The sequence below is a fragment of the Limulus polyphemus genome, unplaced genomic scaffold, assembly GCF_000517525.1.
Source record: "Limulus polyphemus unplaced genomic scaffold, Limulus_polyphemus-2.1.2 Scaffold478, whole genome shotgun sequence".
NCBI lineage: Eukaryota > Metazoa > Arthropoda > Merostomata > Xiphosura > Limulidae > Limulus > Limulus polyphemus.
The window spans coordinates 150,329-176,844 of record NW_013666088.1 but is presented as its reverse complement, the minus strand read 5'-3'; the positions used below and the strand labels follow the sequence as shown (position 1 = coordinate 176,844).

At 33.2% G+C, this 26,516-nt stretch overlaps 1 protein-coding gene across 1 annotated transcript in view; it reads left to right on the top strand.

Moving 5' to 3' along the window:
* The window catches only part of LOC106458509 (gamma-aminobutyric acid type B receptor subunit 2-like), a 268,856-nt gene that overhangs the window by 190,386 nt on the left and 51,954 nt on the right, over nt 1-26,516 (top strand). Inside the window, exons 3-5 of the mRNA XM_022384745.1 lie at nt 14,174-14,341; nt 15,481-15,582; nt 20,110-20,175. Of these exons, the coding sequence (XP_022240453.1) occupies nt 14,174-14,341; nt 15,481-15,582; nt 20,110-20,175 (336 nt within the window). The remainder of the gene's footprint in view (nt 1-14,173; nt 14,342-15,480; nt 15,583-20,109; nt 20,176-26,516) is intronic.

Here is a 26,516-nt window from a genome sequence, read left to right as displayed (position 1 = left end):
AGTACTTTTTGCCGATTTTGTGTATACTTAATAAATAATTAAAATTAGTTGGCGCTGAGCTACGTGTGATAACATAAAATTGTAATGAATCAACTCCACTGTCGTGGCTAATTATTAACACGTTTAATCATGTTAACCATCTTACTGTATGAGGAGACAAATCCAGAAATTTTGGAATAATTCTACAGTTTGGACTCGGTTTCTTGGAAAATAGAGAAAACGTGAAAAAAAAGTTGCATAGGATAGAAATAGTTCCATACATAATATAAAAAAATTACTTCAAGGTTTCTATTTGACAATGGATTGATGCTTGATCATTTGCACTCTTACAACAAGGGAAAACCATGCAAATTAGTCAAACTATTGCCATTGTGGAAAATCTTTCTTTGCTCACTTGATGTGTGGGTTGAGTGGCCCAGAAATCAAGAACCACGGCTTTTTTTTATTTTCTAGATGCTGTAGCAATCGTTGATGCTATCGAATGTATTTCAATCTCAGCTTGTAGTGGTTCCTTCAAAACATATGATTTCAAGTTATCTCGATGTTCAACAAGTTGCACAAGATTGTTGAATCTCATAATTTCATGAATGATAACTGGGGACCAATTTATCTTTGGCTGAGTGGCTAGTACACAGCTAATAGCACTAAGATAACACCCAGCTTCACATTCAAACTGTCATTTTCCCACCATCCTCTTAGCCTTCGTTCTCGTCAAACAATTATTTTGATGTAGAGTGTGCTTGTGAACAATTTATGCAGCCATTTTGCATATTTTTATGGACATTTTGGAATGTCTACACTCACAGTAGGTCTGCATAGTAAGTACATCAATAAGTGGCGTTACTTTCCATCTTAACAATAAAATATTAGGGGAACAGCCGATAGACTGCTGTTTCATTGCCAAATACATCATCTAAAGATAGGAGGCGGGGTGACTATCCCAGTTGGTCCAATCCAGATCCAGGTTTACATATTTTAAAAGCATATACTGTACAGGTTGTTCAGCAGAATATGGAAGTGGGTTTGATATTTTCAGTGTATGGTTTCATCTGTTCAAACTCGTAGCATAATAAGCTGTCAACGTTTGCTTCCTAGTTGATAATCTGTTCTAGGGTCTCCTAAGTAAGTTATCTATTGCTCACCCACACTTTTGGCTGTAAAACTGTTGAGTGAACATGCTTTGGTTTGGTTGATTTAGTGAAGTGATCATAGATACCAACAAATACTGATTACTTCTCCTGATCTTTGGAATGGTCCTGGCAATATCCAGTGTTGTCTGTCGAAATAGAGTCTCCACAGCTCTCTCAAGAAGATTACCCTGACATGGCTTTTTAATTCTTTGGACAGCCCATTTATATCTAGGTTAACATCATCTCTCCATATCCTGATGGGTAAATTTCCAATATATTCATTTTATAGATTGATATAACTTGTAACACCCCCCCCCCGGTATTTTCCTGTCATTATGAGAGGCACTAGCTGCATTGTCAATCAGTCCTCTTGTCTGTGTGGGTAGTATCAATGGTACAGCACATTATCCTGCATCTCCAATAAACATATAAGAGCCAGATATTGCAGGAATCAGGTGTACTATGTTCACCTTTCTGTGATAGTTACACTTTATATTGCTATATAGTAAGTAGAGCCCTAGTCTGTTTTGGATTTATCATTTTTCTTCTACTGAAGGTTCCTTATATTCTGCAGTAGCACTTTAATTTCCTGTATGGCCTGAACCTACTATTGCTTACAGTGACTCATGCAGAAGCATAGCATCTAAGACTATGATATTCATCAAATGAGCAGGATCTCGCCGGTTACTGATAAAGACCTGCATCTCTGAGCTAATGACTTGGACAGTGTTCAATGTATAAGGGTACACTTTAAACTTTATTTTGGTGTTTGAAATTTGTAAGCCACTTCAGTAATGAACGGCCTGCCTTAACAACGACCCCTCATCTATACGTGGAGTGCAAAAAATTTTTCTAAAAGAAGATTATAAGCCTTTTTTTCTGACATGTAGCAATGAAATCTGGCTATATTTTGGGTATTTGTGTGCCGCATGCCATCGTACACCTATAACAATGGTACTCCAATGTCATTGCCACTGGTATCAAAATCTACAATAGACAATGATGCCAAGGATAAACCAACACTAACTCGTCAAGTAGAGTACAGTGCAATATGTTTTGAAAAGTCTGCTCACATTCACAATTCCACCTAAATTGTGTGTCAGCTTGAGGTATTGCAAACAAAAGTGCTCCTAGCAATGAAAAGTTGGCCCCAAATCATCAACAGTATGAAATCAATAGTAAGTCACGATCATTGCAAAATCCTTGAATGCTGTTTCTATTTGTTATATATGTCCAGGAAATTCCATTTGTATATCCATAATTATTTAAAATGACTGGTAGAATGAAAAACCCTAATATTCAATGAAAAAGAAAGTTCTTGAGCTAACAGATTGGATAGACAATTGTAATACTCTGAACTAAATATTTCTTAAGCTCTTTGAAACTGCTTGTATGAAGAACAAAGAACTTGGACAGACTGTTTGTTGAAAGACGGCCTTAGCATTATAACGAGAATCTTTTTTAAATTCTTTGAAGCCAAATAGTTGAAGAACAAAGAGTGTGAGTTATATGATAAGATGAATAATCCTATATTTTTTTTTTTTTAGTTTCCCAAAAATGTTATGTGAAAACCGTAATGCTTTATCCGATATCTGAAACGAAACATGAATATTTCAGTGCGAATTTTATTGTAGTTCTTTGAAGCTTTGTGTGTGACAAATAGAATTATCAAGCTGACTAGTGGTATAGGTAGTCTTAATCCTCCAATGCATAGCTTTCTTTATATTGCTATTTATGTTAGTTTACACCACTAAAATAATGTGTTTATGTTCGCATTTTGTATCTAATATAATTGAGGGTTTGTTTGTATACGTAGCCTTAATTATTAATAATTATAGTTTTCAATTTAGTGATTTTAGTTATTTGAAATGGATGATGCAGGGATTTCAAAATGAACAGGAAGATTAATGTATATTTAGTAACGAAATACAAACAGTCCTTTTAGCAAAACTATTTTGTATATGTTTTAGCTGTACGTGATTTAATAAACTACTCACTTGGTTACTTTGGGTTTGATGCTGATATGTTACAAAATATTTAGCTTTTAATAACAGTAGATTTGGATATAATGGTGTCTTATAATTGATGTTTTTGTCATATTGCATAACATTATGGCAATATTGATCCAAATTTCGAGATAATAAGCGTCTTCGTTCTAAAACAGCACAAAGTAATATGCTTCAACTGTGCTGATATAGTCTAAGTCAGTCACTACAGTCATAGATATTGTTTTCAACTTGATTTCTACGTGCATAAGAATATGGAAGCATTGAATCATATTAAAAAAATCTTAATATTTGATTTTTACACAATACAAATTACTTCAAACCACATTTTCAAAAAGCCTTAATTAATACTTCAATTGTCTCCAGTCATACAAATAATAAACTATCTATACGCTTATAAAGACGTGGAATACTAGCAACAAGTATACATTTACATTCCCATACCATCACACATATCAAATGTGTATATGTGAAACATTTCTCCTGGTTCTCAAAATATTCTTTGTGAAAGCAAAGTGTTCCAACTGATAACCTGTAAAGCAGTTTTAAAGATTTCACACAGAAGTTGTGCTAATTTTAACATATGAAGAAAAGAGAGCATAACAACATCTCAAACACAAAAAGCGTCATCCGAATACAGCTATGATAGAAACTACAACGTAGGAAGGGATAAATGTACGGGAGGTAGATGTGTAAATAGGAACCATATAGTGGTAAGTTTTACCTTTAACCTCTATCGCAAGCCTTGGTGTTTGAAAAGATGCTGTGATCAGTGTAAGCATTATCATAAGTACTGCAGTATTTATAGTAGGAATGGGGGATACACAGTACATGCAATACAAACTATTTACTCACATACATTTTTAACAACCAAGTAATAAATCTTCCAAAGTATTCGAGAGAACCCTTAGGTGATAAACAAACCATTATAATATTACAAGTCATACAACCACTTGAGAAAGTCAGCAGAGCAGATACAAAAAATTCACAAAACCACAAATTTCTCAATCTCACTGACTGACTGACTAACATTGTTGAACGTTTCTAGTTGTGTAAGAAACATACTCACCATAGTTATAAGTGCACTAAATAGAACAACAGCGCAAGGTCTACGTGCTAGTGTTAGCGTGAAGTAGGTACTTAAATTAATTAACTAATTTATCAACCATCAGTATATGCACACAACCACAACTCTCACTACATCACTATATAGTGTGTGCCATCACATATACAGCACACATGCACACCCACAATGTGTACATCCACCATAACTGAAGAGAATGCACACCACGCACACATACACCATTATTTACATACCATGATATTATGGTGCACACCCATACTGATGATATACATACAGGATATCAACATAAATGAATGAATGATGCATAAGATCATATCACTTGTATGAAAAAGGTGCATGAACAAGTGGAAAGAAAATATTTAAAGAAACTGAAAGTGTGGGAATGAATGCACCAAAAAAGTGAGAAAAAGGGGTAGAAATGGACATGATGTTATAAAACTTCCTCTGTACAACTTCACAAGGGGCGTGTACAACATCCGGTCCGTACCTAATTCGTTTTTCTGTGTTCATGATTGTTACCTATTGAGAATTTAAAATAGTCCGAAGCCGATATTTTAGTTCATTTACGCTATTTGCCAACAAGATTGACACACACCATTTTCGTTTTTTACACAAATACGTTTTAATATATATATATACAACACTACAATTTACAACAACAATTATTAAAAATAGTTACCACAAGCAAAGTTTTATAAAACAAAAATTTCACTAACTTACAAACAACATAAAATCTTCTTTCTAATTCAGAGTCTTCTTGATATCCAGCGAGTTAACTTGAAGTCGATCTACGTACAATCGCCGAGAAGCTAGCTGGCTTTGTCAGACACTGAATTGTTGGACGGTTGAAGTAAGATAATATTTTCATAAAATCACTAATGTCCGATGAGAATTCAGTAATACTTTCGGAAAGATACTAACGTCCGATGAGAATCCACTGACGTTCCTCGTCAAGTGTCGTAAATTTTCCGGTTGATAAGGGTTAGCAAAATCACGATTTATAGCGAACACGGCTATAGCAAGTTCCTAGTCAACGTTTTAAACTCTCTCTTTTGGCGCGTCGCGTTAACTGTTTTTATAGGTGCGAGAAAGATTTTCTCAAAAATTCCGACAACAATACTGAGTTCTATTTAACTGGTTACAGAAGTGGATATATTGTCGATTCTTATGTTCACGAATGTTCTACAACCTTGGAGAATTGGCGGGAGTTTCGCAGTACGTAACTAACACTGCAAGCTAGGTTGTCATTAAAATAAATATATAACAAATTCGTTACACACAATACATATCCAACACTACAAGTTACGCATATTTTTCAATACAAACTTAATCTAAACAACGTTCACATTAAAAATAAATACATGACAACAAATGCGTTACAACTTGACAGAACCGAATCCATGACACCGATACACAGAAACCTCTTAGGATTTTTATCATTGTATTTCAATCGACTTATATAGCTAATGTACGAAATCCTCTTGCCTTCTCGTGAATTATAAAGAGAGGGACAAGTTCTAAAGAAAACAAACATACAAGTTATGGATCCACACGAATATCTTGTTCTTCTGGTGTCGTATATACATACTTTACAGTACATATATTGCCTCCAGTAATTCGATTCACAGAAACCTCTAGTCATTGTATGATAAGCATAATTAAGTTTGTTAAGTTTAGTTCACCTGGCTTACAGTATATAGAATAGAAAAGGTTGTATGAGAAAATTCTATTACACCATGCCCATTCCTACCTTGCTTTCTCACTTTTTGGTGCACGAATTCCTACATTTGCAGTTTTTTAAATATCTTTTTCACTTGTAGAATAAAACCCTGATGCCTATTCACAGCTTTGGTGGCATCCCCTCCCTGATAAAAGACATGTTTAGTTACTTGTAATTATGAAATATGATATGTAAACTATGTATTTTAGAAATTTGAAATTCTTATATTTTTAAGAGATTAACCGTTTTTTTTTGTATGAAATAACTATGAAAACGCAGAAAAACACAAATAACATATATGGAACACAAACAAGTGATTTCGAATGGATAAATATTTTAGTAATTTCTAATTTCTTTCAGCTTTGTTTATCTTTTTCCATCCCGTGCCTAGCACTTTCTTTCCATTTTTGCGTAAATCACAATAAAACTCATTCCCGCAGAAATTAAATTGACTGACAAAGCAGAGGTACTTCTTAAATTGCAACATTAATGAGACTATAAAGGTCGTATTTCAAAGAACTCTCGCCATTGCAGCTGTTAAATTATTGTCCGTTGAAGGCAAATCAGCTTTGACTCACCTTTGATCAGATACGCAATGTTGTAGACAATGTTGTCAAGACGTATTTTATTTAGGCCTTTTAAGTTACTGATATTAATCACACGATTCATCTAAGATTATAGTACAAGTCGATGGGATCATATAGATACATAGCAGTTCGTGGTAAAATATACCGTTAATTTCTTCATTCCGTAAGCATGTACCACAAGCATTCATGAAGAATCCTTTATTACTGTTTCTACTATTTTCTTGTAAAAAAAGAATATTATAAGCACATTCTACTCCTGTTATGCACATAGAAGATATCGTAATGTGTTTGATAAGGAGAGGAAAACAAAACGCTTCAGTTAACTTACGAAAAGTTATTTTCAATAGTGGAGGTAGAAACCATGTTTCCTTTTTTACATGCCCCCTAGTGGCACAGTTGTATGTCTGCAGACTTACAACGCTGGAATCCGGGTTTCGATATCCGTGGTGGGCAGAGCGCAGATAGCTCATTGGGTACAGCTTTGTGCTTAATTACAAACAAACAAACAATCATTCTTATATTAAGATCTTTCCTTAAATGGGTTTTAAAAACTCTTGTATATAATTTTCTTCAACGATAAAAATCCTTAAATATTTGGACCAATTATTATTATAAAAAAAAACGGCCAATTAGTAGCAAAAATAAAAACGGAAAAGAAAAAACAATTATTCCATAGTTTTCTAATTATGCATAAGATATACATTTTATTGCTCTTCTCCATAACTAAAAATAACAAATGTTTTTCTTTATCCTGAACATTATGCGCCTCTAAAACAGGTCTGCGAAATTCTATTCAATGGCTTTGTCTACTTTTGATTCTAGAGTCGTGTGAGGTTTTCAGCAACCTCAGTATCCGTCAAACAATAAACCCAAATTGATGCAAGTATTATTTTTCTTAGTGGTATGAATGTGAAGGGGAAACTTTAATGTGTACCTTTTTGCAAATTCTGTAAAATCTTCTTTACAGTTGCTTTCAGAGTAACCTATATTTTTGCCATTATTTGTCGCTAAAGGAAGCAACTGCAGAAAGTAAGTAGTGAACATTGGACTGAGTGTTTGCAACGCTAGCACTTAGCAATCTCTACCAACCGATCCTTATGTTATTTTTCTCAAATCTGACGATATATATATTAATCCTAGCACTAGAAGTATGATGCAATGAATTGAATCTGTGTTAACTTGATTGGCTAAGGCAGTTTTCTATTTCTTTTTAGCTGTAAATAAACATTCATTTTTGAAAGCATGCCACATCAACTGTGAATGTTAACATTGATGAGCTAAAATAAAAAGTACCCTTCTCTCTTTCATCCGGTTAACCTCATTACCAGGGTTAATTTTGCATCGCTCAACTCAACGAGAGTGTCATCCGGTGTTACTTCCGCTTCCTACTTTTTCTCACACGTTGGCATCCTTAAAGGTAACTCACGTTCCAGTCCCTTGTAATTTACTGGATAATGTGTCAATATTAGCAACACTTTGACCTGCATATTACATCCGTTTAAATGTCTGGTTAAATAATGACCACAGTAAAATCATCTTGGATTGATTTAACACATAAAAGTATGTGAAATCCCCCCAAAAACTAAACTTTGATTTAGCTCAGACAGTAGATGATATCTCATAAATACAGCAAAATGAAGCAACTGGCATTTCTCAAATTGCATCATTGGAATAAAACTGAATTTGCATTTAGCTTAACTCCTAATTCACCTAAGAATTATTACTGAGATACACTGAAGAAAATGTGATGTGGTGAATTAGGAGCTAAGCTGAATGTAAACTTTTGTATCACAGATGTTATGAGTTAACTAGTTTAACTTTGGATATTATATGGTTGATTGTTAAAAATTGTGTTTGTTTGGTTTCTGGTACTTGTGCAAAGCTACTCAATGGTTATCTGCATAAGATAGTTCCCAATTTTGAACTGATAAACTAGAGGGAAGGAAGCTAGTCAACACCATTAACCACCAGCTCTTGGGTTACTCGTGTCTGAGCGAATAGTAAGACTTAACCATCACCCTTATGATGCACCCATCATCTCAAATTATGGAGCAAAGTTGTTGTTTTTTTTTTTTTGAGTAACGAAACGCAAATTGAAGACCTATAGATCCAAACTCCGGCATGCTAACCAATCGGCTAGGCTCGGGTCTATTATTACAAATGTAAACTAGAACTCGTCAGCATTTTTAAGGGAAGCTCAATAAAATTGTGACAAAATAAAATATAAAATCTAGTCACAAGCCATATTTTATATTGCATGTTTTTTGTTTATTTTGATATTTCTCCATAAATATTTTTGTTATTGTAATAAAAAAATACAAGATCTGTTGTATTGTATTCTTTTCAATGTGTTACAAAATTATTGAACTAAGATACCATTACAACTGAGATCTTGTGTATTTGGTACTGAGCTTGAATACCTTGTATTTAAGAATGTTTATGGAATATTAGCTTGAAGCTACAAATAAATACATAAGAAAGCACTAGAGGTGTTTTGTTCACATTTTAAATATTAACATAAAATAATTAGTAGTGACGTTAAGGCTTTAGAAGAACAACAACTGTAGTGATAAGTTGAAATAGATAAAGATTGGTAGTAGAATCTAAATGTACGATAAGTTGTTGCTTTTAACTTTATACATTATGAACTCCTGTGAAGTCTATATGGCAGAAGTAAGTATGGTGTTACTATGAAGAAACTAGTAACTGAAAAACATTGACAAATCGGATTAGAATTGAAATCCCAAAATCGTTTTGAAATGTAATTGATTAACAATTTTTTTTTAATTTCCCTACTAACAGCGAGCCTCGTTGGTCACAATCCTACAAATAACGTTAACTATGAATGTATTATTTCTTACTGTGATATGAACCCACTCACAATATTTCTGAAAATAACTGTTTAAACATGATTTTACATATCACTAATAAAGTTTATGTGTTTGTTGAATTTCGCCACAACAGTTGTCCCTAATTTAGAAGTGGTAGTTCAGAGGAAAGGCATATAGTCAATATCATCCACCACCAACACTTGGGCTACTTTAATCGAATAATGAGATTGACCATCACATTATAACGCCCCCACGGCTGAAAGGACGAACATGTTCCGTGATGGGATTCGAACCCGCAGATTGCGACTCGAGCGATCTCAAATTTATAGAAAAACATATGTAATAAATACACAAATATTCACATAAAAAAATCTACACTCTTGGTTTTATAAATCGGGTGTGTTGTCCCCAGTGGCAAAGCGATATGTCTGCAGACTTATAACGCTAGAATCCGGGTTTCGATACCCGTGGCAGGCAGAGCACAGATAGCCCATTTTATAGCTGTGTGCCTAATTGCAAATAAAGAATAAACAATCGGGTGTGTGACATATTGTTTTACAACAACGAACGTTTTTTTTTTGTTTTACACGTATATGCATACAAAATAGTCATGCAAGCTTAAGTACTCTTCATTTTGAAGCTGATTTTATAAGACTCTGAAAGATATAAAATTATACGGGAGTTGGAATTCTGAGAAATATAATGAAATCGAAACAAACATTAATAGATAACATGTATCGATATCATTCTTGGATTTAACATAAAGTCACAGCAACACCACTTTGAATACCTTGCGTTAGCACTCAATACTTTTATTCAATGATTTTTCTGTCCAACTAGATTTATGGGTTTTACTATGAAACTCATAAATATGAAAAAAAAAGAATTTAGCTACTATTTTAGATGCACACCTGCCACCTTAGCAAAAGGAAATACGAACATAAGAGATCGATTGATTAGTTAGTTGTTTCAACTATGCCTTTCTAGCATCTCGTGTTTAATTCAGAATTATTTTATTTGTTTTTTGAAAGTTATCGAAATGCGTAAGGTATTACTACGCTACTCGTGTGACTTAAATAATGAGATAATATTGAGGATTATGGCCGTCAACTCCTGAAGCTATGAAGTTAAGCACAAAACTTCGCAATGGGATATCTGTGCTGTGTCCACTCGAGTATCAAAACTCGGTTTTTAGCTTTATAAGCCGTTAGACTTACCGCTGTGTCACTGGGGAGCAAGTGCTGGATAGTTTATGCTTTCTGTTTTACTTTGCTGTTCTAATACTTGACAAAAACAAGCGTTTTTGTTTCTCGTCTGACAGAATTCGTAAATGGTTTTATTATTTTTCACAAGGACCCTAAAGCTCAAAAAGAATATAAACCTATTTGAACTCCATTTAAGCTCGAGTAATCTCTTAGTTTTCAAACTGCTGACTGCAATACTTTATTTATTATTTAGCGCCTGAAAAGACTAAAAGCATATAAGCAGATTAAAGCAATATGGTTCTAACGACATCAATATTTGCAAATTAAGTACACAGATGTGTTTGATCAAATATTCTGTGTAGGCACCGATCTACAACGAAAGCGTTGAGTAGTTAGCCTCGTGTGTCAGACACTGGTATTTGTTACCATTAAAAATATATTAACATTAATATATAAATCACCATTTCCACAAGCAGCGGTCGAATCACCCTGCCTTCATTTTCTAAAACAAATCGTGTGCACGTTGTAATACGTTCACGGTTTCAACTTATACTGAATGTTAAACACCACTATTAATCTCGTTCGTAATTTTTTCATGAAAAGGAACGTTTTAAACTGTTATACTATTTTTGCTTAACCAATATACTTTTCAGTAATTTCTATTATCAGTGCTTGTTTTCTCTTGCTGTATTCATGCTTCAAAGTAGTACCAAAACTTATGAATATCTTAATTTAAACAAAGAAAAGTTATTTCATTTTAAAATCACGAATTGCTTGAAAATGTTGTTCAAAATCTCATTCTCTTTTATCAGTAACTTTTAAAATGTTTTAATAGAATTTCACTAAATTTCGCTATAAAACCCACAAGAAGATACTAAGAAAAAAATATTAATATTATCTGTGCAATATCTTAATGATGATTACTTTGATACAAATTTTTCCTTTTCGTCTGGCCCTGTGACAGCATTCTAAATATAAAAGCGCCCTCGGTAGCTCAACGGTAAGTCTGCGGGTTTATAAGGCTAAAAATGGGTTTCGATACTCGCAGTAGACACAGCACAGGTAGCATATTGTGCAGCTTTATGCTTAATCACAAACAAAAAAAACAAATAAATAAAGCCATTTGGTGGGAAGAGTTTTCAAAGCTAAGTTTAGATTGTTCTATGCTCCTACTTCAGTACATTTATCATAAACATGGACTTATAATTATAAGATTCTCCAGGAGAGAATTTGAAATTATTCAATTGTCAATTCACACACACACATATATATATACGTGTATATTATATATATATATAGTTAACTATCCTGTTGTAATTACATATTTTCGTGGCGCACAAGGGAATATAAAGGATGTTAAGACTTCATATCAAGTTGTGATAGTTACCTCCGCCATCAAAGGGTAAGGTATCATCAAGGTCACGAGAAAAATCCCTATCTATCAAAATCGGGACCAATTTTTCGGAATATTTTTGCTCTATAACTCAGTCAAAAATTATCGGATTTTGATGAAACTTGGTGAATATAAGTAGAATATTATTCCTCATTGCCGTGTCAAAATTTGTTTGTGTCCGTTGTCATCAACGGACATATGAATACATTTTTCTATTTGTTAAGGTTCGAGTATGATCAACGCTGCATGGCGGAGGTATGCGCTCTGATGAGTGACTCTTTAGTTAAAAACTGTATTTGCTGAAGAGAACTATTTTGTCTCTGCATGGCCGGGTGGTTAGGGCACTTGGCTCGCAATCTGAGAGTCGCGGATTCGAATCCTCGTCCCACCAAACATGCTCGCTCTTTCAGCCGTGGGGGCGATATAGCGTGATGGTCAATCCCACTATTCGTTGGTAAAAGAGTAGTCCAAGGTTGACGTTGGATTATGATGACTAGCTGCCTTCCATCTAGTCTTTCACTGCTAAATTAGGGACGGCTAGCGCAGATAGCCTTCGTGTAGCTTTGCGCGAAATTAAAAACAAAAACAAGAGGAGAATTTACGAAGCAAAAGTTCTACCAGTCTTGAACAGAATAAACTAAAGAATAATTCCAACACTTTACGAAATAAACTAAAGAATTATTCTAACACTTTACAGAATAAACTAAAGAATTATTCCAACACTTTACAGAATAAACTAAAGAATTATTCTAACACTTAACAGAATAAACTAAAGAATAATTCCAACACTTTATTGTATTTTTGCGTCTTATGTAAACCCTTCTCAGTAGTAAGAACAGCCACTTGGCCTCTCAAAAGCTTTATTGTTTATTAAATGTAAAGGTAGGTAACTTACTGATAATATACTGATGACATAAAGCTCAATGTGGAGCTTCAAGCCATCTTCGTAAACTCAATATTGGCGTAAAATAAAATTCATTTACTAAGTTATCCAAAAACAATCTTTGTGCTGATCGAGTCATAATTATAGAAGCATGAATTATTTTTAACAAAATATTGCTTAAAAGTGATATTCTATTTTTATTTGAAATACTTCAAAATGAAAACACAAGAATAATAGTTTTCGGGACTACACTTAGACCAGGATGTTTAACACGAAATTCTCGTAGGCTAAGATAAAGATAATTTGTGTCTCCAGCATATTGATCCTTACAACCACTGCATTTAAGATATAAAAAAGAATATTTTTGGAGTAACAATAATACTTATATAAATATAAGTGATATAAAATATAACATAACCTTTAAATCCCATAATTCCTCGTCTTAGTTACAAATAGACTCATTTTGTTTTTACAAAGATCACAGCCTGGCATGGTCTAACGGTTAGTATATCGAACCATGGATTGAAAGGTTCAAAGTTCGTGATGTAATGTCGTTGAACACACTTCATACTTTCAGTAATGGAATAAGTTCCATTATTCGGTTCAAAGCTGGAGAAAACCTTTGTAATAGTGGGTGCAGCTGACTGATTCCACCTTCTAGTCAGTAGTTTAAATTAGGTATGGCTATACCTGAACTCTAGGGACCTCTGACCTGGCCTTTTAACCGTACCTATAAGATGTTGTTCTGGTTCTAAATTCCATTTCTATTTCTACACCGAAACATTCCCTTATAATTTCTGCAAAAGCTTTAGTTTTCCAAAGGTGTAGTTAGTGAGTAGATTATTGCCTGGATAAAATAATTTTCGACATAGATTATAATGTATTATCCACTTCTTAGACAGTCTGTATCACGATATAATTATATGTAATAACAATTTTAACATCAGAATATTGTGAAACCGTGAAGTATATTATCTGTATATCTTTATTAATAAACCATATGCACGATTTTTGTTCTTGCAGTATATAATACATATGTAAATCCCTTAGTGGGTCAGCAGTAGTTTTGTGGACTAACAACGCTAAAATTCCGGGCTCAATTCCTCGCAGTAGACAGAGCGCATATAGTCCATTGTGTTGATATGCGCTGTAAACAACAAATCAGTAATATATATATATATATAATATTCTAAAATTGAGCAAAATAAATTATGCGATATTACTTTTATGGTAATGAAGTTATGTTAAATTATGAATCTGTACGGAATAATGTTTGCACTATATTTGGATGATATTTTCGGTAAGTAGTGTATTTTCCGTTTATCTTCTAACAGTTAACTTATGCAGACACGCATCCGATGTACAGAATGGAAAATTACCCGAACCTTTTTCGTGTAGTCCCCAGTGAGGCAGCTTTCAACCCAGCAAGAGTTGCTTTGTTACAGTACTTCAACTGGACACGGGTTGGAACCCTTTATCAGAATTCACCACGATATGCTCTGGTAAGTCTTTCAATGTGTTTAATATTTACTGATTTGTGATAGTTGTTATTAACTTCGATATTTTTCGAATGGGTGCTATAGGTTAGAACATTATGATATATATATTATTCTTTTGGGACCTTTATTAGAAAAACTGAATCAGGTATTCTGCACGATTAAAAAAGATGAAAATCTAGGAACTTTCTGCTACATTGCAGTAAACTTCATCAGGCAACATCTTCTGAATGGAGTTACACGAAATCTTCTCCACCTTTTTAACTACGCCTCGTGATATGCACCCCACCTTCTTAATAGAGCTATATAGGTGCTTTTCAGAGGTGCTGAGCAGAATTTACTTCACCTTATTCACAAAGTTATATGAAAATATATTCCCTATTCCAACAGAGGTGAATAGCAATTTTCCAATAAAGCCTACAAGACGCGTTTTCAGGTGTACGTTTCAAATTCCATATAACATATCGTAGTATTTTAATAAATATTACTGTGTATTGCAATAAGCACATATTGGATTTTTAGGGTTTTTTCTGCCTTTTTATGAACGTTACTGTGCAATGTTTGTGCAAAGAACTACACGATAGAACGATCATTAAACAAAATATATAAATAGACGAATACCAGAAAATATAATCAATAACTCGAACGTTTACAGAAAGAGGACTTTCCTTCATCCAAGATCCACTTCCTCAACCAGAAAAGATAATCAATAACTCGAACGTTCACAGAAAGAGGACTTTCCTTCATCCAAGATCCACTTCCTTAACCAGAAAAGATAATCAATAACTCGAACGTTTACAGAAAGAGGACTTTCCTTCATCCAAGATCCACTTCCTTAACCAGAAAATATATTCAATAACTCGAACGTTTACAGAAAGAGGACTTTCCTTCATCCAAGATCCACTTCCTCAAAGCGCTCGTGTTATTTGATTTTTTTTATTTTTCTGGTGTTAAAGTTTTTCTTTTTATCCTGCGTGCTTTAGAATATTACGAGTAGACAGACAAACATTTAGAGACATCCAGATAGATATATTCCAATATTAGTTCTACTTTTTATTATAGGATACTGCTGGTCTACAAGAAGACTTTAGGTTCTTTATACATTTTGTTGATATTAATATTCGCTATATTTGTTGCCCGTTTAGCCTCACAGTAAGCTGTTAACAGCTCTAGAGACAGCCAAAATAGATATTGCTGCACAACACGGATTCGTCGATGAACTGACGTCAGCTATACTCAAGTTAAAAGTAAGTACTATCAGACAGCAATATAAACGGCTAGGCTAACACAGTTTAGAAACCCACTTCGAAGTATTTTGATGACACAAACTTTTTAGAAGTTTAATAGTTATTCAGTATTATCAGTTCATGAAGTCTTTTCAAACAGAAATAATTAAGGTGATGTTACTTTCCAGCATCAGTAAGTTACACACACATACACACATATATATATATATATATATAATAGCAATATAGTAGTAAATTGACAAATCAAATTTCACTTCCTGTGGATATTGTATTTCATGCAATAGTTTGTTTTATCCTGACTTTCAATTTTTAAAATTCTATGCTCTTTCATTACTCTTCAGATCTACTTTTCACATTAAAATCAATACAGTTAAAAGACTAAATGCGATTACGGTTTGAAAGAGATAGAATATTCTTAAACCATTATGATATTTTTTTGTATCTAGATTCAATAAGATTGTGTTCTTAGAGGTTTAAATTTAATACTTAATTTTTTTATAATAACGCTATTATTAATTATAAGGGTCAGATAAGTCTGTTCCAGTTGATATCGAGGAAAGTTCACTGATACCATAAAAGCAGCGAAATTCTGGAAATAGAAAGTAAAAGATGTATGTATTACTATACCTGTATACATTGCACAAAACAGTTTAAAAGTAATATTAATTTATAATAATGCAACTACGACAAGAAAAAGCTAGTGTTTGATATGGAAAGTGAAACGCGATTCGTCTGTAAGAAGAAAAATGCTTCTCATAATGTTGACCTTCTGGACATTATTGTAGGGAAGCTTTCTTGTAAGAGGAAAACACCTTCTTTAGGTATCTAGCATACAGATTGTGAAATTTGTTTCTAACCGTCCGCGTGGTTATGAACATCTTATTCAGTCTTAGATCGACCCTGCAATCCCGTCGAGCCAAAACTGGCAAATGGCAGACTTCTGCTTCTATTATGAATGAATGAATGGTCTCCCTTGTACACTTGTCCAAGCTACTATAATAGTCTGCCTTGTCCACTCGTCCGAACAACTGTAATGGTCTATTTTGCTCACTCATTCAAATAACAGTATCTCTAGTTTAGAAACGGTTTCATATTCTGCCACTTTGAGACACATGTACAAAACTTCACAAAAGCCTGGTTTGATTAGTCTACTTCTATTCGTCCAATGGCTTTCTACATGAATAAAATATAAGAGTCTCTTCTAAACCTTAGCCATATTTTACGAACAATTAGGTGCACTTTAAGTTCTTTGTGTGTGTGTTTTAGAAATTCACACAAAACTACGTAAATTACCATCTGCGCTAACTCTCCCTAATTTTAAACTGATAGTTTACAAAGAAAGCAGCTAGACAACAGTTCCCACTGTCAACCTTCAAGTTACTCTAATTGAATAATGGGACTTGAATGTCATTCTTATATTACACTAACAGCATCAAAGTGCAAATCGTGTTTTGTGGTAAAACATAGCAAACAAATCATATTCCGGCACGTTGATCATTGGACCTACGCCCATTCTCGAACTGTGTGGTTTACTTCAAAGTGAGACCAGAGTGGGCCCGGCATGGCCAGGTGGTTAAGGTACTCGACTCGCAATCTGTGGGTCGCGGGTTGAAATCCCCGTCCCACCAAACATGCTCGCCCTTTCAGCCGTGGGGGCGTTATAATGTGATGGTCAATCCCACTATTCGTTGGTAAAAGAGTAGCCCAAGAGTTGGCGGTGGGTGGTGATGACTAGCTGCCTTCTCTCTAGTCTTACACTGCAAAATTAGGGACGGCTAGCGCAGATAGCCTTCGTGTAGCTTTGCGCGAAATTCAAAAACAAACAAACGAGACCAGAGTGAGAAAACTATTTAAAACAATTAGATCGATTTGTTGCTCAAGAAAGAAAAAGTTAAATGAAAAATATGTATAACTCAATTGGCAAAAGAATACTCATACATTAATAGTATAATATGAATTTTCATCACTTATGCATTTATATATTATATCATTAAATTAGCGCAAAAACTTTTTTATCTAAATCATTGGTTGATAAATTGCAAAATGTTCTTATATTTACTTCTAATTCCAGTGTTCTTCTTTCTAGCCAAACGGAAGTACGCTATGAAAATTAAATATAATAAAAGCTGAAATATAGAAGTAACTAAGAATATATTTTTGGCGTGTAGTTTTATAACTATTATATTAATATGTAATAAAATTTAAGAAAGGCCGAGAAGTTGCCTATCTTTAACTTTTCTAGCAGTCCTACGTTGAAATAGGAAATGCGTTTATACGTTTATCTATACGTATAACATCTGTTTATAAACGTAATTGCTTGTTCTGTATAGTGATAGTCTTATAAGTTAGGCCCGGCATGGCCAGGGAGCTAGACTCGCAATCTGCGAGTCGCGGGTTCGAATCCCCGTCCCACCAAACATGCACGCCCTTTCAGCCGTGGGAGCGTTATAATGTGACGATCAATCCCACTATTCGTTGGTAAAATAGTAGCCCAAGAGTTGGCGGTGAGTGGTGATGACTAGCTGCCTTCCCTCTAGACTTACACTGCTAAATTAGGGACGGCTAGCGCAGATAACTCTCGTGTAGCTTTACGCGAAATTCAAAACAAACAAACAGCCTTATAAGTTTTAGATGTGTTATTAGAATAACCACTTCTTATGGTTGTTGAATTGTGTTGAAATAAGTTATTTCTGTACACAGTTCTTGACGTTTGCTCCAAGGACTACATTATCCAATCTTATTTTTTTTCTAGATTTCAACTTCTTTCTATTTCATTGTTGTTGTTGTTGTTGTTTTCCCTTATAACTGGTTCATGTAACAAGGAAAAACGAACAAGTCTAACGAATTTTTTTTTGTTTGGATTTTTTAAGAAAAAAGAAATGAACTGGGGATTTTTTTTACTTTCTTTCATACGTTTATTGTTTGTAAAGACGTAACGGAATTTTTTAATAACTTTAATGAACAAATATAAACAGTCTATAATTATTATATCTTCTCCTTCTGTTGAACTGTTCTCTAGTAAATGTGATAAATCTTACATATCCTAAAATCAGGAAAGTTTAAACTTTTTTTTAAATGTAACTTTGCCATTGCTGTTTTTTCTATTGTTGCGTACAACGGACGAGTTTCCCATTTATTACGTAACGTATTATAATTTCGAATAGACTGAAACTGAGCTAAATGATAATTTAGATTTAGAAATTAAATAAATGTCGATATGTACCCAATTTATGATACTTGCAAACAAGATTGATACACACAGTTTTTTAATAGAAATATATTTTAATATACAAACAATAACACAATTTACAATAACGGTTATTACAAATAATGATCTATGTACAAAAGTTTTATAAACTTACAAACAATACTGAGTCCTCTATCTGGTCTAGAACTTTCTTGATATCTTATCGAGGATTCACGATGAGCGAATTAATTTTGAGTAGTTGTAGATACAATTCACTTAAACAGGGAAGTAGCTAGTTCTGTGTTCTTCTTTCTTCGCCGGTTCGCACGCCGAGTTATTCACCACTGAAGTTATATAATGTTTTCGTAAAAAATACTAATGTCCAATGTGAATCCACTGAAGTTAAATGGTTTGTAATATCCGAAATCTATAAATGTTCCTAGTCAAATATCTGAAGTTCCAGATCAATAAGCGTTGTATCAATTACAGTTATAGCTTCAGAGGTTTATAGCACACTAACTATAGCAAACCAGTAACATATACTGTCTTTTGGCGCGTGGCGTTGGTTGTATTTATAGGCGTGAGGAAAGTTTCTGGAAACTTCAGCTTACGCAATAATATAAACGATACACCAATGTTTACCTATACACATATATTGTTGGTTCTTACACTCGAAAAATTTCTACAATTTTAGTGAATAGGCAAGAATTTCGCAATATAGATTTAACAGTATGAGTTATGTACATTTCTAAATATAAATTTAACTTAAACAGACATCGATATTAAAATAGATATATAATAGTAAATCCTTCACACCATTTGAAACAGCTCTACTACGAAATGTTTAAAAATAAATTATTTTCTAAACTTTTTGTTAAAGAAGAAGAAAACCTTGATTTATACATAAGAATCCTACTTACCAGTCTACCAATTACACTAATATTTTCCAAGTTTAGATTTTTATATGCTTATGTTCCTGTTGTATTAGGGAAATAATTAAATGTGTTTTGAAAGTTATACGTAAAAATTTATTTATTAAAATACAGAAGAATGTGTAACATAAAGTTAGGTGAGGTTTCAGTAAAAAATAAAACTAATTTAACGTGTACTTTATGAAGTACGTACTATGCAAAATGTTAATTTTGAAACTAATCGCCAAATATCTAACGTATTTTTGAGCGACAATAGGAAGAAAACTACATGAATTTAGCTTGGTTTAAGTAACATACTTTATTCTTCTTAGTATTTTATTAGTGTCTATTTTTTTCAATAAAACTGACTTTTAACAATGCTAATAAATATCGCGCACAGAGTGTAACTATATTTATGTTATTTGACAGGAAAAAGATGTAAGAATCATCCTAGGTAACTTCGACCAAAGTTGGGCTGGACAGATATTCTGTGAGGTTGGTTACTTGTATAATTATTACAAGAAAAATGTTTTTATTAGTGTGAATATATGTAAGTATATATTCAAGCAGGATTTTTCACAACACACTAATGTCTGTTTGTTGAGGTATTTTAGTGCCCTGTATATCACCCCACCTACCAAATAACCAAGTAATGTTCTTGATTTCTCATTGATCTGAATATCACAAAATCACTGTCTTACTTTATAGCCTGAAAGTGATTTCAACTTAATATGAAAACCTCAGTACACTTGGAAGTAAGAAAACAAAATATCGTTCAGCTGTAACATCTGAATGCTCCAAAGGTCGATAATTCATTATTCTTTATTTTGATGCTAAATAGTTGGCTAGCCTCATTTTCATGAAGTTTTGAACACATGTGCTACTACACAGAAAAACAATGTCTGTTATGATAATTATATTATAGCTATCAGAGAGCTTCATTAATCTCATAAAACTCCTGTCTTTCTGGAGAAGAACGCTGGATACATTTCCATTTACAATTTGATCACACATCGAAATGTAAGAAGCAAAACCAAATATTGTCTTGATAGTTGTGGCTTTAGCTATCGGGAAATACATAGATATCAAGAAATTAAATTCCCACTTTTTCATTGAAAAGTAGGCTGGAACAACATGTAAGTCTAAAAGTTGATGTCTTCAGAAACTTATGATCATTATTACAAATGTAAACACACACGATCACCAGTAAGCAGGTTTTCTGTGCTGTCAACATTAAATATGTTGAAGAAAACAACTATTTGTTATTTTATATAAAGCTTGTTTATCAACGGTTATGTATGTTCAAAGAGTGAGAAGTTAAATAATTTTTAGCGTTTAAAATTTAATATTAATAAAATAGATTACAGTAATTTGACACAACACATGTGGAATCAATGAAACAGTTTCAAGAGAATTTTTATCATATTACGATAAAATAAAAAATAATGATGCACAATAAACGATACAAATCAAGAATTGATTTCCCAATAAATTCTTTATCACAGACGACTAGAACGTTTTTGTTTGTTTATTAACGTATTCGGGGTTTAATATTCTATGGACTACTCATATTTGAGGTCGTCTAATAGTGAACGATGTTTGACCTTTAAACTGAGTCTTTCACTGTGCCAGAAGGAGCAAAAAAATTGATAGTCATATAGATCAGAATCCAGTATGTGATTACAAAATATAATAAAAAAATAATGTCATAGAAGATGATGTTGATGTGATGAAGTTAGGAAGTGATAAACTAAGGATGACTTAAGAAATAGTGTAATTCAGGATAAGGAGGCGCATAAAGAACTAAGCTACAGACATATATTCTAAGATTAGGTAAATGGGATATTTTGTCAGGTAAAGAACAACATGCTTGAAAATTTCTATGGATATTCAGTAATGCAGTAAAAGAACAAACTCTTGAATTGATTGCAATTTAAATCAGCTGTATAGAAATCGTGATAGATTTTAGATAGGTGGGGTGGGATCTAAGAACTGAATTAGCTCAAGCGACATCAGAGAAAATAGTAGTAAGAGTACAGTTTGAATCAGAATACGAAAAAAAGTGTAGAACCTAAATCAGGAAAAGGATAATCGATACGAATATGGACGTTTGCAAGAAGTGGGACTAAGATGGTATATCATATGATCTGATAGAAGTTCCAGTAGTGGTATCATATGTGAACAAAATAGACTAAAAAAAAGGACAGACTGAAGATCTTGAAACATGAGACAAGTAGAAAGTAAGTTAAATTCATATGGTAAGTTAAGTTCATATGTCTTAAAACTGAAGTCTGTCTGCTGACAAGAGATGGTTTACGATTCTGATTAGGTGAGCTAATTTCACCTGTCTAGAAGCGAATGAAGTGGTGTTAGAAATTAGTTATGTTCGGGTTTAATCAGGTTGTTATTTTTATCACAGCGCAACTCTGTGAAAATATGAAAAATACTCAAGAAGAAAATAGGATAAATAATAGTAGCCACATGTTTATCATAAGATAAAACAACTTTCCCAATACTTGTTCTTGTCTAGAACTTCATATGATAGACTCCGGAAAGATGTGGTGTCTTTAGTTGTTAATGAAGTTTGTAGTAAGTTAACCCTTCATCTCAATTGGTACAGCACTCTATTGATATATGATAGGACTCGGGTCTAATACTGAGCCAAGGAGATATATAAAGTTAGATTACCTTAAGAAAATGCAGCTCCGAACGTTGGATCATTTCATGAGCTTCTAGTGAGGTCCTAGGATGTGAGAGAATATGAATGTGGTAGCTTGATTGTTAAAAAATGCCTTACTAACGATTACTCGTAGCTACCTCTTTAGCTCAGGTGGTAAAGCCCTTGACTAGCGTGCAAAAAATTTGCGTTCGAGACGAGAAACAAAAAAAGGTTACCCTACAAAAACTGGTTCACAACGTAGAACTGTATCAGTTCCTTGAGATTAGACTAGAGAATAAGGCATATTTGTAAAAGGGGAAGAATGTTGTAGTTATAAATATTAAAAAAGTGTCTTACTATATGGTTTACTCCTTTAGTTCAATTCATAGAGAACTCGCCTGACATGTGAGAAGTATAGGGCTGGTACCAAACCCAGGAAAAACAAAAAGTTAGTTAGTTACCATAAATTGTCTAGCTGGCAGATGATAAGTCTGATCAGGTGATAAAAGTGATGGCAGGAAATTGGCTGAACAAAGTCATCACAGATGTGCAGATGGCGAACTTTTAAAACTTTCAACTGTATTGAGAGTTCAGCATTCACGATAAAGCAGGACTCCCCAATGAAGACATATTTCGTGAAATACTATCCATGATGAAAGATGAAATTCCGTTGACAGAAGTCATGGTGAAAAGAAATTTCAAAAAAAAAAAAGACTGAGACAAGTGTGCGTAATTGGCAAAGAAAAAATTCCCGAAGAAACTTTTCGACATTTGAATAGTCTTAAGAAAGATGTTTGATATGTGCGAGAACAAGAAAAGTCCTTGAAAGAACCGTTAATCAAAACTGTTAAAAAGTAATAACTAAATGTTTAAAAACATGAAACAAGAGAAAAAAATTGAAATAAAAAGAATGAAACATATTACTAATAAATTATTTCGAAGGTAAGTTACCTATATAGATAAGAAGTAAAACTCAACACTTTAACTAACGTAGCTAATTGATAAAATTTCATCTAACTAGAAGTATGCAATGTGATGAACCAATAACCTATAATGATTAGATTGAATTGATTCATCATTTGGATATCCTTGCTGTTACTAATATTTTTGGCCGCAATCCTAATAATATCTCAGTTCGGCCAGCTTCAGTTTTAAGTCTTAAGCTGACAATGCAAAATAATGTTCGTACTAAAAATACATATTCATAATCAATAAATCAAAAATAATTAAAATAAATATATTTTAAACATTTAACTAGTTAATGTTTCGTGTCTCTTTACTGAAAAATATCTTTTGATATCCTGGTGCTATAGATGCGTTATAAGAGAGGCAGTCAAATCCCATTATTTTATCAGCTCAAGAGTTGGTGGCAGGGACTGATGACTAGCTGGCATACCTTTAGTCTATCAGTTCAAAATCACGGACGGTTTTGCGCGAGAATTCTAACATTGTAACCAATATTATTAGTGAAGCTAACATTAAAGAAAAAGACTAGAACATGATTAGACAGAAAATAATACGAACTAAATGACAAGGAATGAGCATAGAAATAAAGACGTAACTATTGTAGAAAAATACTACTTTCTGGTAAAAAAGGAGCTGATGTTAAAGCAACAGGCAATACATAAGCAGGAAAGGAGAAGCAAAGTGAATACAAATGCATCTATTTTCTGTAACCTTAAAATTCTCTGAAAAGGTGTCATTATAACAAGAAAGAAGAAGAAATAAGGCAGAGTATAGAGTAAGAATCATGTCACTTAGGGTGTTTACCACACTTCCTTTGGTCCTATATTGATGAAACTAACGTAACATTTAAAGGTAAAGAAGGAACAGGAACAGAAATAACATACAGGAGAAGGTCAGTATGTGTCGTGAGTGACATTGGAGTTTCTCCCAAATGTTTAAACTTTGAATATGAATAGAATTATGAGGTAAATCAAAAAATGTGTGTGAAAAGAAGTAATGGAGAAGGAGACAGTAACTAGCACTGAACGTGCAACATTGTCTAGATGTTTGTGCTACACCAAATACGCTCACAAACTTGAACCAATGCATATCGTGAACTTACACCACCCAGTATGAGCAAAAAATAGATAAGAAAAGATTAGAATAAGCTCATTTCAAGTGGAAGTTTTTCTATATTTTATTTGTTTATTGGACGTAGAAATAATATAGGTGCAAGTGACCAACTGAGAGATTTATCGAAATTACGACCAATAAATTTAACTTAATTTAGGAAACACAAATAGAAATATCAATAAGAGTTTATATTCATTGTAACCTTTACAGCTTTGGAAAATACAATATGGTTTTAGTCTCCCCGCGGTCTCATACATCTCCTCAGCAAGAAAACTCAAATATAAATAGCAACTATAGCTTGGAATCTAGGTGTAATAGTTTGAGTGTGGTGAAAGTACTCCAGGAACCTGAAGACGAAAGACGGAACTCTTTCGAAACATCATTATTTTCCATCTGTGCTACTTTTGTAGATTAGTCCTCCAAGAATTTCTCTAGAAGAGTCTCGCTGTAGACATTTGCTCCCCTTTCTCCTTTGTTTGTTTTAGGAAACTATACCGTTTGTGAACTGAAAAAGATGAATGTGGCTTAGAGATGAAAGATTTGTGTTATTGAAGAATAAGGTATATTATGAAACTCAAGATAACACCAGCTTAGAAGAAAACAGCTATTAAATATAACTTTAGGAATCCTGTTAGTGAGCAAATCTGAAACTCAGCGGAAAAAAAGGGACTAACGCAAAATTTATCAAACTTAAATCGAATTGATAAGTTTTTAAACACCTAGAAAAACGGATACGGTATATTGCTCCAAGTTTAGAACGTTTAATAACGGACTTAGTGAGTCTGAAAAAATGGTCTGACGTTTGTCTACCTTTACACGAATAATGTTGAACAGAATTTAGATTAACAAAAGATTAAGTTCTGAGAAATATATATTTTCAATAATTATCCAGAAAACGTTACTAAACTAATAGTAACTTGAAAATGAGTCTGATGGTTTTTTCTACTCCCTGGAAACAATAATGACTATAAACTTCCAAGTATTAGAAACAAAATCTGAGTAAAAAAAAGGGTATTGGGAAGTGGAATAGGTAGTATCTTCCAGAACAGTATTAAAAACACAGTCATTACCAGATGTGTATTCAAAATGTGACTAATAATTGAAATTTAGCTGCCGACATAATCGGTCTATCAAATAGACTATTATTATAAAAGGCAGTATTAAATGAAGAGGGAAAACTGAAAGACACTGGGGTTAGAACAAACAAAGGAATTAGTATAATATTGTCGAAAGATACACAATTATTTGTGACTAAAAATATTTAGAAAAGTCGACAAAAGTCGAAGCTTTTTCAGGACCATATGCCAGTGGAACTTTCCTTTGTATATTTGTATAGTCTGCGTGAGGTTTATAACGCAGCCTTGTGAGAATGCTTCAGATTTCAAATATTGGGTGACATCATCACTTCAGACGTATTGCTACTGTAGGAGAGCTTCGATCTGTTGTTTCACCAGCATGTTTATGTCGTTTGTAGAAGACGACCATTTATATATATCATAAGTTTCGATTCCATTGTTAAGCATGGCTAAGGATCAGCCATTGGCCTCAAATGAGTGAAATGATCAGTAATGCGGTTGTATTCAGTATCATTTTCTCTGTGATATGATTCTTTATAGAAATATTGTAGATAATACTCTTTTGTTTATGTTTAGATAACTATTGTTTTATTTTTATGATAAAGCTTTTGAAATTCTGAAATAAACTATAATTTTTGGCAGTTTCTTTGGGGTTTGCCATTTCATTTTAGAATGCAAAATATTGTGATACAAGTTGGTTTCTCTTATTAATAATAATACAAAACTTTTGTATGGATCACGTGGGTAACCAATGGCTTATCTATAAGGTTGTTTCTGAACTTTTATGACACAATTTTCGGAATGAATGGGTTAGCTTTATTTGATAGAAGTGGTGAGTTTGTATTCATATCGATGATGCTAGAAAAGAATGTATGGACAAACTTGCACATGAAGTCAAGTAAATATCATCTACCTATCGTTTACAAATAAGTGTAATCCATAGAGTATCCAACACCCGAATGAATTACTTATTTATTAATACTTCATATATATATATATATATATATACATGTATAACTGAG